The sequence below is a fragment of the Sorghum bicolor genome, chromosome 10 (genome assembly GCF_000003195.3).
Source record: "Sorghum bicolor cultivar BTx623 chromosome 10, Sorghum_bicolor_NCBIv3, whole genome shotgun sequence".
NCBI lineage: Eukaryota > Viridiplantae > Streptophyta > Magnoliopsida > Poales > Poaceae > Sorghum > Sorghum bicolor.
The window spans coordinates 43,581,993-43,597,011 of NC_012879.2; the positions used below are offsets into that span (position 1 = coordinate 43,581,993).

The window sequence follows — 15,019 nt, forward strand, 5'->3', positions numbered from 1 at the left end:
AAGTAAAGGCACTAGTGAGGTTGCCTCACTGAATTCCTCTATCTTTAATAGTAATTGTCCGTCGAATTTCAAAATTATTGATCGTCAACAACTCCCCCACACTTAGTCTTTCACTTGTCCTCAAGTAAAATAAATTTTATTTCTCTTTGATTATGCTCTATATGCAGGTTATACCCAGCGTCATCCTTAACTTATGAACTTCTATGTGTCTACCAAAATATCTCATATAACTGAATAATGAAATAGTTACTACATTCTGCATTTACGGACTTGGGTTTTCAAAGTGTTTTCAAAAAGAATTAGCATTGCTCCTCAAATGATAATCTCTCTTTTCGCTCTTATTTTGTGTTTGGTTCCTCTCATAGCACATATACTTCTTTTCCACGTTCTACCTTAAGCTGAAAATTAGACTTTTAGGCAAGGATAGATTGGCACACTTACCTTGCATCTTTTGCCGAGTCAAATAAAGGATCTATGGAGGAAAGTGTCATACTTCTAGATTGAGAATGTGCTCGTGTGTGGTATTATTGTGGGCTAGAATGCTCCTTTCTCTAATTAAAATCTCCTTTCTCTTTATTCTATTGAGACAGGCTATCGATATTCTTTTTCTTCTTTTCTCTCATGAGTCTTCATGTGCCCATTTTTTTAAACCTTCATGTGCCCAATTTTTTTTCTGTTTTTGTGCCCATTGGTTCAGGCTAATAACAGGTTAGCCAACATATGGCCACCTGGTAAAGATTTTAAAGCTGAAATTATGGAGACAAATAGGTTGAAAATGTCGTATCCAATTTGCTTCTAGAACCTTTAAATGAGTGTTATTATACCAAACTTTAAGCTAAACAATGGTAGATCACCCATGTAAATGTTGTGGAACATTAGCATGATGCCTCCTTTAATGCTGTTCCAAAACTTTTGATAAAAACTCAGCCAATAAACCATCTGGGGCATGTATCTTATTATGTTTCAATGCAAAAAAAAAAATGTCTCGGACTTCATCTCTAGTAAAAGGGGATATTAGAAAATAATTTTCTTCGATTGCAACTTGTGGTATATATATCTCCAAATCTTGAGCTATCTATAAGGTGCACCCGAGACACCTCCGGTGGTCCTGGCTCTTTATAAAATTTGGTATTGTAATTTTTAAGATATGTGCTATCCCTCTTTCTTTCCTTCATGCTCGTCCAGAAAGAAAATTAGTTTTCTTCTACGTTTGTCATTCATAATTTGGCCACTCATAATTCGAAGAGATTTCCTGGTGCATCTAGTGGATGGCCAGTAGAACCAAAAAAACAGTTGATTGTTACCTATAATGATGATATCTTTAATAATAATAATAATAATAATAATAATAATAATAATAATAATAATAATAATAATAATAATAATAATAATAATAATAAATAAATAAATAAATAAATAAATAAATAAATGAATGAATGAAAACTGTACTCGTTTGGTTCTTTATAAAAATTGGTACTGTTCGTTAGATAAAAACATTTTTGAATAGTTATCAGATTCGACAAATAAGCTTAAGACAACAAGCCTACATATGATGGAATAATGCTAATGGTAAGTTCGAGAATGGACGCGAACAACCTCCTAAAGCGATGCAATAAATTATGACAATTGACAAGGCCATCCGTACGTGCTTCATTCTGCGGGCGACCTCAGGCTCAGGGCATTGCATCGCCGGCACATCACTGTCCGGCAATGGCCGAGCACATGAACTTAGGGCCATCTCACCATCCATTTAATGCATGAGTACGTGATTGTTCAAGGATGTGGTAGTAAGGAGATACACTACTGACTGATCAGGAATGACTAGTTAGATGGAGTTGGATGTCTGATACGTAATGGTTGCTGCAGACAGCTAGTCATGTTTTTGGATCTTGGGACAGTGATCGGCGAACTGTGGAGTGACCTGAGTGGAAGGAAATTGTGCCAAGTTGGGAGTGCAGAGAATTTCTAGGCACGTCATTATTGGGCCCTAGTTTTGAGTGGTTGGACAGCAAGATATTAAGATGGTTGAAAATACTGCTCGCTGATCTCATGATAAATCAGCGAGCAGTATTTTCAACCATGGCTTTTCAAACCAGCGATACTTCAAGTGGATGATTTGGAAGAGTATACAAGCACAAACAAATAGAACTTCCTAATTATCCCTTTTCCTCAAAAAAAATAGAACCTTTTAAGATCCATGTCTCTCGGCAATGAACTTTTTAATTATCCTTTTTCCCCAAAGATAGAACTTTTCAGGATCCTTCGAAAACAAGCAGTCGGATCCAAACACTGATTAGTTTTATGAAAATCTTTTCTACTCTTTAGCTTGTCCACAGTTCTTTTTGTCATTGACGTTTGGGACATGCATGGCAACAGGAAAAGAAAATCTTGAACTAAACGTGGCTCCAAACCAAATAGTTGCCTAAGGATTTGTTTGGATAGTTGAAATAAAGGTGGCTCCAAAACTTGATGCACGCAAACACTACTTCTATGAGTAGCTTCGTAAGCCTGAGCCAACACATCTATTTGAAGTGGTTCATGTTTAGTTCGCATCATGCAGTGACTTTATTAGTATGAATTTTGGGGTTCAGATTTATTTATCTTATTGACGAAAAAATGGCCGTTGGGTTGGTTTTTGATTCATAGATGAAATGTGGACCACAAGAAATTATGAGATTTAGACCCCAATAATTGCTACATAGTCTGCAGCTGGTTGTCTCTGACAGAGTCACCATTTAGAAGAACCAAAGTTTGCAGGAAAAGCTACCTTCCAGATCAGATGTGAGAATCTGATGTTTTCCTTAAGCAAACAATCAAGCATGATTCGTCTAATCTGCACTCAAATTTGAAACATCCATATTGGCTTTAAGTGGATATCTAGTAGTGTATTGTTAGTGCGACTTAGCATGTATCCTCCAGTAACACTTCTGTAATCATGATTCATGAGTCATGAAAGCATCCAAATAATTTGCTTTTCCTTCAAAAATGTTTATTTAACTAGTGCTTCCTCGGTCAAAAAAAGATAAAATTCTTACTTGTCAGAGGTCCCATGAAGGGCCCCCACACCGGAGCAAACGGGGTGCGAGGGCCTGACGGTGTGGGGCGCCCCCCACGCCCAAGTGGAGGAGGCGCCGCCACTCCCGCCGCCACCGCCAGTCTACTAGAGTTTGGATAGAGTTTGGTTAGTTATGGGATTATAGTTTGTTAGTATAGAAGGGAGAATCTAATCCTATAAAAATTTCTTATAGGTTGTTTGGAGTCCAAGTTTTATAGAGATTATAAATATTACGGGAATGTAATCAATCAAACTATCTTGTCTCCTCCTCCTCTCTCTCTCTGCGCTTGCCGCTGCTCCTCTCCTGTGCCGCCCTCTCCCACGCCACATCCCTGCCCTAGCTGCCACCTGTACAGCCGCCACCGCCCCTAACCCCCACCTCGCCTCCATACATTACTTTTCCAGAAATAAAATGATCTAAAATTTGACTAAAATTATATAAAAAATACTAATATTTATGATACATAATATGTATTATCATTAAATTAATTATGAAATATACTTTCATGATAAAGCTAGTTAAAGATACAAATATTAATATTACTTACTCTAAATTTGGTTAAAGTTGAGGTAGTTTACCTTGTGTAAATCCTATAGTTGTATTATTTTGTGGATGGAAGGAGTAATAAAATGCTAACAATGTCGTTTGCACAAAGCAAGTTCCGGTAACATCACTGAGCACCATGGAAGATACAAATTCAGATGTGTTATCACACTAGCTTTTTGACAACATCAATTCTTTTGCAATGTCAGAGTATCACATCAATCAGCATTCTGATTATGCTATGAGCTTTTGTTTACTTTAAATAAATCACTGCAGCGTCAGACCCATAGAAGATCGCACATGGCATTGTAGTTCATTGGTTACTGTTCTCTATGCATGAGCTTTTACTTTTTGAGAAAGAGCGTGCCAAAGAAAAAGAATCCCAGGTGTACTTCTTGTAACCATTTTTATATTATGTTCAGCTCTTTTCCAGCTGGTAAGAGCAACTGCAAGAGGTTCTTTATATCATTTCATATTGATAGAAACAAAATTTTGTTCAAAAAAAAAAATCTTCCAACAGCTTCATTAGTTAAATATTTAAATATTTTCATTATCTTTTATAATTTCACACTAGCTAAAGATGAAGAGCGGGGTTGGCTTGAATAAATACAAAATATAAAAAAGTTGCTCTTTTATGGTGGTTGGGAAAGTACCACGGTACTTCTAGGTACTTTTGTTTTTTCTATTTTCTAGTCATTTAATTGAGAAAGGTTATTTACAAATTTTGATATATATTGGTAATTATTTGCAACAAGCTCTGCCGACCGATCCGGCCCCAGGGGAATTGCGCTCACCAGCAGCATACCGGCGATGCTCGCGTAGTGCAAGCAGCTCAGCCTCATTGTCCTTAGCCACAACTTGTCTCACAGGGGCGGTTCTGCGAAGGCTGGGCTCGCTGCCGCAGATCTGAACTGACGACGCGCGCTCTCCAGCAGAGTTCACCCGAACAATCCCGTAAGAATGGAAAGGGTGCTCTAAATGGATACTTGTGATTTTTTTCTAGTTTAATTTAATAAACTAAATAGATATTTTTTTTCTTTTTTTATTTAGTTTTTATTTAGTTAGACTAAAAAAGAACCATCCTTAAATCTCGGTGCAGCTCATCAACTGCTCAATCTCTTAAAGCTCTCGTTCGCCAATGGTCAAGAACGGCAAGGTAAAGCTCTCGGGCCAGGCTACGGCGGTGTCACGGCCCCTCACCTCAGCCAGCCCAAAGAGGCCCATCTGAGCCCGAGCAAGGAATGTCCGCGTCCACGGCCTAGAATGGGTCTGTAATCTTTGTGTGCTGCCAAGGGAGTAGATAAGGAGAGAAAGAGGGAAGCGAGGATCATCATCTATCTTGTAAAACAGGCTAAACCTGAGAGAACGTCGGCCTCGTTGGCCTTGGCGAAGGAACTTATCGTTGTCGATCCAAGAGGGTCGCTAACATATCTGGTATCAGAGACTCCGATCCGCGGCGCTGGCGCGCTCTGGATTCCACGCCGCCGCTTCACTCCCACTTCACGCGCCTGCAGCGTGCCCGCGGCGCCATGGATCATGTCCTCTCCAAGGCGCTCGACGAAATGCTCAAGCGGTTCGAGGCCTTCGACAGCCGCTCCGCCGAGCGCTGGGAGCGCTTGGAGAAGCGCATCGACGACGCATCAGCGGCCCTCCAGGAGCGCGAAGGGTCCGTCGACGGCCGCCTCCAGTCGCTCGAGAACTTCGCCTCCGCCTAGTTCACCGCCACCATCGTCGCCGACAACTAGGGCTCCCACTTCGACTCGCGCGTCTCCAACCTCAAGCAGCGCATGTTCGACCTCGAGCTCATCCGCCTCAACGAGATCCGCGACGAGCGCGACGACCGCGTCGAGGCGGTGGAACACTCCGTCAGCGATCTACTGGCCTGGCGCACCGAGATCGATGGCTACGTCGACGACATCCACCACGACCTCCACCGATCTAGGTCCACGGTGACCCTACCTCAGCGTCCTCCACTGGGGCTACGTCATGAGTCGGCCGCCGCCGCGCTCCACTCTAGCGGATTCATGGTCGACTGGCCCCATGGGCACCGCATCGAATCGATTCCACGGGAACGGCTCCATGGCTCGGTCACGACCATGGTTCCAAACCCGGTCAATGGTATGTACCCTCCTCCCAATCCCGACCCCCCGCCCGATTCCTCTGCTCCTGTCCGTGCTTCCACCAGAACCTCAGACCACCACTCCTCCCACCACCAAAACCTTGGCCACCTACCCAAAATGCACTTCCCCAAGTTTGATGGCGACGATCCCCAATACTGGATGACTTGTGCCCACAACTACTTTGATCTCTATTCTGTCGACCCATCCATGTGGGTGAAGTGCTCCACAATGTAGTTCACCGGTGCCGCCCGTCGCTGGCTGCAATCTGTCGAACGCCAAGTCACGGGCATTGATTGGCCCTCCTTCTGCCGCCTGATACACGAACGCTTTTGCCGCGATCAGCATGAACTCCTCATCCGTCAACTATTCCACATCAAACAAACCTCCTCTGTCCAAGACTATGTCGATCGGTTTGTCGACCTGGTTGAACAACTATCTGCCTACAATGACACCCCAAATCACCTCACCCATACTACTCGTTTCATTGATGGTCTCCGCGAGGATATCCGGGCTATTGTTCTTTTTCAACGGCCTGCTACTCTCTATGCTGCTTGTACTCTGGCGCTTTTGCAGGAAGAAGTCGTCGAGCCGGGCAGCAGGAAGGAGGTTCGCAAGTCTAATCCGAGCACCTTCACCAAGCCCGTAGCGTACAAATGGGGCCATACTACTTTGCCATCGCAGCCCCCCCCCCCCGTACTGCTGCCCCTGCCCCGACTGACAACAAGAGGACCCAGGAGGAGCGCCGTCCACCCCCGCGTGCGGGAACTGTGGATGATCGTCTACAAACCCTTCGCTCCTACCACAAGGCCCACGGACTCTGTGTGCGCTATGCGGAGCGTTGGCAACCAGGACACCGGTGTGCCCCCAGCATCCAACTTGATGCTCTTCAGGAGGTATGGAATTTGTTTCAGGACGAATTCTCGGATTGGGACTCAGACTGCACAAAATCCCCTCCAGAGCCATCGTCCCAAGCATTCATGTTGTTGTCATCAGCAGCGCTGTCCCCTCAGGGTCACCCTCGATCCATGGTATTCAAGGGGTACATTGGCGGCACCTCAGTGCTCATTTTGCTTGATTTTGGTAGCAACAACTCCTTCGTCAGTTCATCTGTGGCAGCCAAACTACAAGGAGTGCAACCTCTATTATCACCTGTTTCAGTGCAAGTGGCTGATGGTAGTGCAGTTCAGTGTTCCCAGGAAATACCCTCTGCCGAATGGTTAGTGCAGGGTCATACTTTCCACTCAACGCTAAAGGTGCTTGACCTGGGATACTTTGATATGATATTCGGCATGGATTGATTGATGGCCTTTTCACCTATGAAGGTACACTGGCAGCAGAGTGGTTCATGTTTCAATAGGGCTCTACCCAGGTCATTCTTCAAGGCTTGCAACAGCTTACAGATCCTGATTTTGGTTCCTATTCGGTAGTTCAGATCTTCAACATTGCCAGTGATTGCCAGTGATGCTCTAGACTCTCAGAAGCCTACAGTTGAACCCGCGGTGCAGTCAATCCTGGATGAGTTTGCTGATGTTTTTGCACAGCCGTCTGACCTTCCACCTCGGCGCACTTGCGACCACAAGATACCCCTCATACCTGGGGCCCAACTGGTTTCTGTCAGGCCCTACCGCTATGCTCCAGCGCTCAAGGATGAAATTGAACGCCAAGTTTCAGAAATGCTCCAATCTAGCCTCATTCAGCCTAGCACTAGCGCCTTCTCCTCTCCTGTCCTCTTGGTTCGCAAAAAGGATCATTCTTGGAGATTTTGTGTGGATTACAGGATGCTCAATGCCCTCATTGTTAAGAGTAAGTTCCATATCCCAATTGTGGATGAGCTTCTGGACGAACTCTCTCAGGCGCAGTGGTTCTCCGTCCTTGACTTGCGAGCAGGCTTCAATCAAATCCGCCTAGCCCCGGGGGAGGAGCATAAGATGGCCTTCCAAACACATTGGGGTCAGTTCGAGTTCGCGGTCATGTCCTTTGGTCTAACTGGTGCTCCAAACACTTTCTAGGGTGCCATGAACTCCACTCTATACTCTCTCCATCGTCGTTGTGCACTCGTCTTTTTCGATGACATTCTGATTTATAGCAAGACGTTTGCTGAACACCTGGTCCACCTACGCCAGGTGCTGACTCTTCTAGCTCGGGACAAGTGGCAAGTCAAACTATCCAAATGCCACTTTGCACAACAACAAATCTCATACTTGGGACATGTTGTCAGTTCAGCAGGAGTCGCAACCGACCCTTCCAAGATTCAGTCTGTCAGAGATTGGCTGCTGCCCCAAGATGCCAAACAACTCCGTAGCTTCCTTGGCTTCGTCGGTTACTATCAGAAGTTTGTTCGACACTTCGCCATAATCGCTCGCCCGCTCTCTGACCTACTCAAGAAGGGGACTCTCTTTGTCTGGAGAGCAGACCACACGACCTCCTTCAAAACATTATAGAATGCTCTGGTGTCTGCGCCGGTGTTGGCCCTACCTGATTTCTCCAAGCCTTCCAGTTGCAAACCGACGCAAGCGAGCTGGGTGTTGGCGTAGTCTTGCTACAAGATGGACACCCTCTTGCCTTTGTCAGTAAGGCGCTGGGTCCTCGTACCCGTGGCCTGTCCACATATGACAAGGAGTACTTGGCTGTGTTGGTAGCAATCGAGTGTGGCATGCCTATTTGCAGCATGGGGAATTTGTGATATACACAGATCATCGCAGCCTGATTCACCTCACTGAGCAACGTCTGCACACGCCTTGGCAGCTCAAACTATACACCAAGCTGGCTGGTCTGCAATACAAGATTGTCTACAAACCTGGCAGCACCAACATGGCTGCGGATGCTCTATCCAGGCACCCCTCGCCTCCTCTCCACCTCCAGGCAATTTCATCGCCCACTCCGACCTGGCTGTTAGATGTCATGGCCGGCTATTCCTCTGATCCATTCTCGCATCAACTACTCAGTGACCTTGCAATCAACCCAGAGGCCCGTCCACCGTATACCCTTCGTGATGGTATTCTCAGGCTGTGGGACAGGATCTGGATTGGCTCTAACCAACCTCTACAGCAGCGACTCATGGCTGCTCTTCATGCTAGCGCCGTCGGCGGTCACTCTGGTTTTCAATCACATTCAGCAAGATGAAGAAGCTCTTTGCTTGGCGAGGCATGAAACGTGATATCATGCAGTTTGTCGCCAACTGTTCAGTCTGTGCTCAGGTGAAGCCCGACCATGCTCGCTACCCCGGCTTGCTCGCTCCGCTCCCAGTACCAACCGAATCTTGGGAAATGGTGTCCATGGATTTCATTGAGGGTCTTCCTCGTTCAGGCGCAGCCAATTGCCTCCTCGTCGTGGTGGATCACTTTTCAAAGTTTGCTCACTTCATACCTCTGTTACACCCTTTTACTGCTCCGCAGGTGGCTCAGGCATTACTCGACAACGTCTACCGTCTTCATGGACTTCCAACACACATCGTCAGCGACCGTGATCGTGTGTTCACCAGCGTGTTCTGGCACGAGCTGTTTCGCTTGGCCCAGCCCACGTTGTCCATGAGCTCGGCGTACCACCCTCAGTCAGACGGTCAAACGGAGCGCGTCAACCAATGCTTGGAGACGTACCTGTGCTGCTTCGTCCACTCTTGCCCTCTGCAGTGGGTGAAGTGGGTGCCGCTCGCCGAGTTCTGGTACAACACCAGCTTCCACTCCGCTCTGCAGCGCTCCCCGTTCGAGGTACTCTACAGACACCCTCCTCGCCACTTTGGTATCTCCGCTTCTTCTGTTTCGGCCTCTATCGACGTGGATGCCATGATGGCCGAACGAGCCACCATGCTGGATGCGGTGCGCCAACACCTCCATCGCACCTAGCAAAGGATGAAGCATCAGGCGGACAAACGCCGCTCTGAGCGTTCATTCAACGTCGGCGACTACGTCTTCCTCAAGCTGCAGCCGTACGTCCAGACGTCCCTGGCACCTCGAGCTCACCAGAAGCTCTCCTTCCGCTACTTCGGGCCGTACAAGATCATCGACAAGATCGGCTCCATCGCCTATAAGCTCGCTCTTCCTCCGTCCGCGAGCATCCACCCAGTGTTCCATGTGTCACTGCTCAAACCTGCTCCGCCGTCCACCACTCCGGTCTCGGCGGCGCTGCCGTACATCGACGACAACCTTCAAGTTCCAGAAGCTGTCCTCCAACGCCTCCTACACCCATGGAGCGATGGGGCGGTACCTCAAGTCCTCATCAAGTGGTCTGGCCTGGACGCTTCCCTGGCGACATGGGAAGATGCCGAAGCGCTTCGCCTGCAGTTCCCGGAGGCTCCGGCTTGGGGTCAAGCCGACACCCAAGGGGGAGGGGATGTCACGGCCCCTCACCTCAGCCAGCCTAAAGAGGCCCATCTACAGAGGGAAGAGCCCGAGCAAGGAATGTTCGCGTCCACAGCCTAGAATGAGTATGTAATCGCTGTGTGCTGGCAAGGGAGTAGATAAGGAGAGAAAGAGGGAAGCGAGGATCATCATCTATCTTGTAAAACAGGCTAAACCTGAGAGAACGCCGGTCTCATTGGCCTTGGTGAAGGAACTTATCGTTGTCGATCCAAGAGGGTCGCTAACAGGCGGGCCGGCGGCTGCCTGAGCAGAACGACGGGATCATGGCAAGGTCAAGAATCCAGTGGCCTGCTCGGCCTAGCTAGCGTTCCTTCTGTTTGTAGTGGAAGTTTTATGACATAGTTTTCAACGCGTCTATATTTTGGAAACCATGTATAGAAGTTTTACGGGGATGAAACTCTCTCTACTTCTATAATAAAACGGTTATCATCTCTCCTCGCATTAATACATCGTCACATCAATATATTTAATGTACATAAAACTCTAATGAAACTTCATTGATAGTGGCCTTAGCTTCCATTAAACTCTTGGAGACGCTTTAGTAACCTCTTCTCCTTCTCTTCACTTGAGTTAACTATTTAAGTTTTATGCCTAGTTTGTTTCATTAGGAGACAAATTAAAAAATTGCCATTCAGCTGTTTTTTTGTTTTACAAAATTGTGACAGAGCAATGTTCAAACAAGAACTGGCACCACCCATATATTTGTTCTATGCGAACCGATTATTAGTTCATATATTGGTACAACAGGATGCATATATGATCCTGCAGGTTGCATAATTATTGTAGAAAAACAGAAGCAAAAGAGGGCTAGATCGATGCTAGTACTTAGAATCATACATGTATCAGCACTAACAAGCATATGAGTACGACTCTTTTCCGATATGGCTGTGCTCACATTTGCCTACGCCGCCAGGGATATAATCCAGGTCGTCGCCGGCCGGCCGGCGGAGGCAGCTGTAGTGCGCATAACAGCTCCGGCTATATACTGCAGTTGCTTCGTCTCTTGTGAGTTCAGCTCGGTAATTCAGCGCGGCCACGCCCACGAGTTCCTTCAGTACTGGTCGGGCCAGAGGAAGGCGCCCATGGCGAACTTTCTCTTGCTGTCGAGGTCGCCGTCGGCGGGGAGGCCGTACTCGCGGAGCAGGCAGTCGACGCGCCACTCCGGCATGCTCTCGTAGTCCGCCTTCTTGTACCGCGGGTAGTGCAGCGGCATCTGGAAGGCGTAGCTACTGCAATTCATCGTCTTGGGGGGGACTTCTTTCTGCTGGTCGGCGACAGCAACAACGCCGGTCTTACCACCAACGACGCTGGCTGCCTTGGCCATGTTCATGCTGCTAATGGTGCTTGGGCCTAGGGAACCCATGCTTACAGGGTGTGTGTGTAAGAGGGCAGATGTTTGTGTGTTTCTTGTGTGTAAGAGGGTAGATGTGGGGCATTTTATAGGGGAAGGAAAGAACGATGTGGAGGATGCTAGAATGTTAATGTGGTCTATGTGGAGGGAGCTAGTTGCTGAGAGAATGTTGCTGTGCGGGTCTTTGCTTGCAGTTGCACGTTGGCATTCATGTGGATCACACATTCGCTTGCAGTATTGCAATCATATACCCGCTCCTATCGTGCATGTATCAAATGATTTAGACCAATTAAATTAATTAATTAATTAATTAATCCTTCAATGATTATTGAGCCGTGCATGATTGTTTGGGTATATTTAAGAAATTGTATGATATTTCGCCTGCTCTGAAATACAACAATAGATTTAATATATTTTTCCTAAATTAGGGCATCTTGAAGAATTCCGAAAAACAATTGGTAAATCAATAAGTTCTCAAAGTTGCTTAAAAACTAGAGAGCACACTACTAAAAAAAACTTAACCATGACGGGCAAAAGGCATTAACCGAGGCGGTTTTTACAACCGCCTTGATTGAAAGGTCACGATAAATCAATGATTTACCGAAGCGGTTGACATGCTTGCCAAGATAAATAAAATAAAAAACAAAAAATAAATAAATAAACTTGTGGATAGGTCCAACGAGCCCATACACGGGCCCGCCAAGCCTATCATGGGTTGCCGTTGTCGTCATCGCTCACCGCCGGGTCTAGTCTCCTCGCCACCAGATCCTCCCTCGTGGCCATCAGATCCAACCTCAGGGCCACCAGATCCGGTCTCAGGGCCGCCGCCGCCATGTGTTGGAGAAGGAAACGGTGCTAGGGTTTCGAGGGGATGGGGCACTGCCACTGTTGTCGGATCTGGAGAAGCTATTGGTGGCTAGGGTTTCGAGGGGATGGGGCACTGCCATTGTTGTCGGATTTGGAGAAGCTATTGGTGGTGAACACGCCACCGGGATCTCGCCCCCATGGTGGTCTGGCCCCTCGCCATGTCTGGCCTACGCGCCCACAGGAGGGCAGGAGGGGCGGATCTGGCCGGGGGAGGGGCAGGACGCCATTAGGGCCTCCATGGGCGTGCGCGTCGCCTATGCTTGGGACCGTCACCGTGGGGGAGGGAGGAGGAGGTTGGCGAGGGGCCTCCACCCGTGCGTGCCACCTCTGCTTCCTCGTCATTGTGCGCCGTGGTCTACAGGGAGAGAGAGGCGCCACCGACCGGATCTAGGAGGGAGGGGTGAGAACATGACTCGAGCTGAGGGAGGAGTCGGGCTAGGGTGTGGTTGCGACCGAGAGACTTTGTTTATATATCGAAGATGGTAGTGGGCCGGTGTGGGCTTGCGGGTTGGACTTTATTTACCGTGGCGGTTCTTATAAGAGACCGCCACAGTTAATGTATTAATCGTGGCGGTTAGCTTACAATGTCCGCCATAGTTAATAGTGATTAACCGTGGTGGTTATTTTACAATGCCTGTCACGATTAATGATTAACCATGGCGGTTAGCTTACAATACCTGCCATAGTTAATAGTCATTAACCGTGGCGGTTACTTTACACTGCCTACCACGGTTAATGATTAACCGTGGCGGTTGTCTGGCCGGCTAGACGGTTGCAGCCGGCCCAGAATAACCATGGCGGGCAAACATGACACCCGCCTCGGAGCCCTTATGTGAAATGCTGTGCAAAATGAAACATGTAGTACTAGCATATGTGTTGTCTTTCTCCGACCATTTCCAATATTTCACTCTTAAAAGTTAGGAAACAATTTTGTATCAAGAATCTCAGACCATTGTTGAATCGCACAAGTCACTTTTATACTTTATTTCTCTCTTGTATATTTCCATTAGGAACTCCGTCTGTTGGCCTTTCTTCTCCCAACATCCTTTCACCTTCGGCGGCCGTTGGATATGTATGTGTATATTTCTGCACGATAAATTGATTTTTCCCAAGTGTGGAAAGACTCATTACTTGGTTCTAAATTCTTTAGATACTTTATATATTAGGATGGAGGGAGTACCTTGGTTAACCTCTATTTGAGGTGATCCATGAAAGGCATATGTTCGCTTTGTGATTGAGTTCTTTTATTTATATATTATGATAGTTTCCGAATGATAAATACAACATGGAAAATAACCATTTTATACTGAAAGGTAGACATTTCAAAAAAAATGACAGACTGATAGCTCCTATAATAGCCCACGTAGACGAATAAGACAAGTAGCTGGGAAACAACAAATTAGAGGCCTCCAAAACATAAATCTTTCTTCGTCACAAAACGAAATCTTATTTTTAGTGAACTCCTTAGTACGTTAGTGTGAGGCCGCGAGCATTGCATTGATAAATGCCGTAAAGTGACATGCACCTTCTTGAGAAGGAAATTCAATAAATAAGATGATGGAGATAGCCGTAGAGAGGATTAAACAATTACATCAACAGTACTACTTAAAAATTTATGTCAAGTTGTCCACAATGGTGATGGATGTAAACCTGCTCCCGAGGTCACCTCTTGAAAGCTAAGAAAGCCCTAGGTGCCAGGGTGCTTAGCTGACTCGAAATTGGGTTTATGGAGTAGCAAGTGTGTTTATACACTACTACAAAAAAAACTGTTTAGCGAAGCCACCCTTTTACATCAGAGGCAGTTTATATAGCACGCCGCCTCTAACACGCCATGGGGGCACTGTAGCTTCGTGACCGCCTCTAACGAAGATCTATCTTCAGGTGCAGTTCCATTAAGAAAACCGTTATTAATACACCTCTATTTTTAGAGGCGGTTGATTTAAGAGAACTGCCACTAAAGATAAATCTTCAGAGGCAGTTCTCTTTACAAAACCGTCTATATATAGAAGTGTCCTATTGTTGATGCAAAAGCTGGATCTACAAACACAAAGGGCTAATACCCGATTTAAACGTTAAGACGTGTCAGTCGATTTGACCTTACTATCGGCAAAGGTGATAACTCGAATACTTTGGTCCCGACAACAGCGATGCGCCCGGATGCCACGGCCAAGAGGTATTCACGCGGAACTCGAGAATACGCCGAGCTTAAGTCGACGAACTCCTAAGAACTCGTAATAAAAAGAAAAACTATGACGAAGTCGTCGAAAAAGTAGATGCTGGAATATGAGTAGAAACTTGTGTTTTGATTGATTGATTGTTATCGATTACAAGGCCCTAGGGTCTACATTTATACCCTGCTCAAAGAGCAACAATCAAACACGACTAGAACTCGAATTCCAAATTACACAGAATCCGTATACAAAACGATTTAAACAACTAAGGAAAACACAAAACTATCCTCCCGTGACAAACTGGGACACCACCTTGGTCTAATCGGCAATCTCCAGGTCCTTCTTCTGAATCATCGGCAGACTCATCATCGTAGCCATCGGCAAAAGCTAATGCTTGACCATCGGCATGAACGTGTCACCACCCATGGACTCAGTCTCATCCAGCTGTTCCTTCATCGGCAACCACCCTCATCGGCAACTCTCCTGCAGACCAGTTACTGTTGCCCCATCTTGCCAATCTACACTATACCGATTCTAGGTACGTGTCCAAAAA

General features: G+C 46.5%; 1 protein-coding gene across 1 annotated transcript; it reads right to left on the reverse strand.

The window, feature by feature from the left end:
• LOC8058842 lies at positions 10,750-11,507 on the reverse strand. The gene has a single exon (XM_002438432.2). The coding sequence runs from the start codon at positions 11,438-11,440 to the stop codon at positions 11,129-11,131; it is 312 nt and encodes a 103-aa protein (XP_002438477.1). The 5' UTR covers positions 11,441-11,507; the 3' UTR covers positions 10,750-11,128.

Excerpts from the sequence above, each read along its gene's own strand:
- LOC8058842 (XM_002438432.2), bottom strand. The coding sequence starts at position 11,440 with ATGGGTTCCCTAGGCCCAAGCACCATTAGCAGCATGAACATGGCCAAG.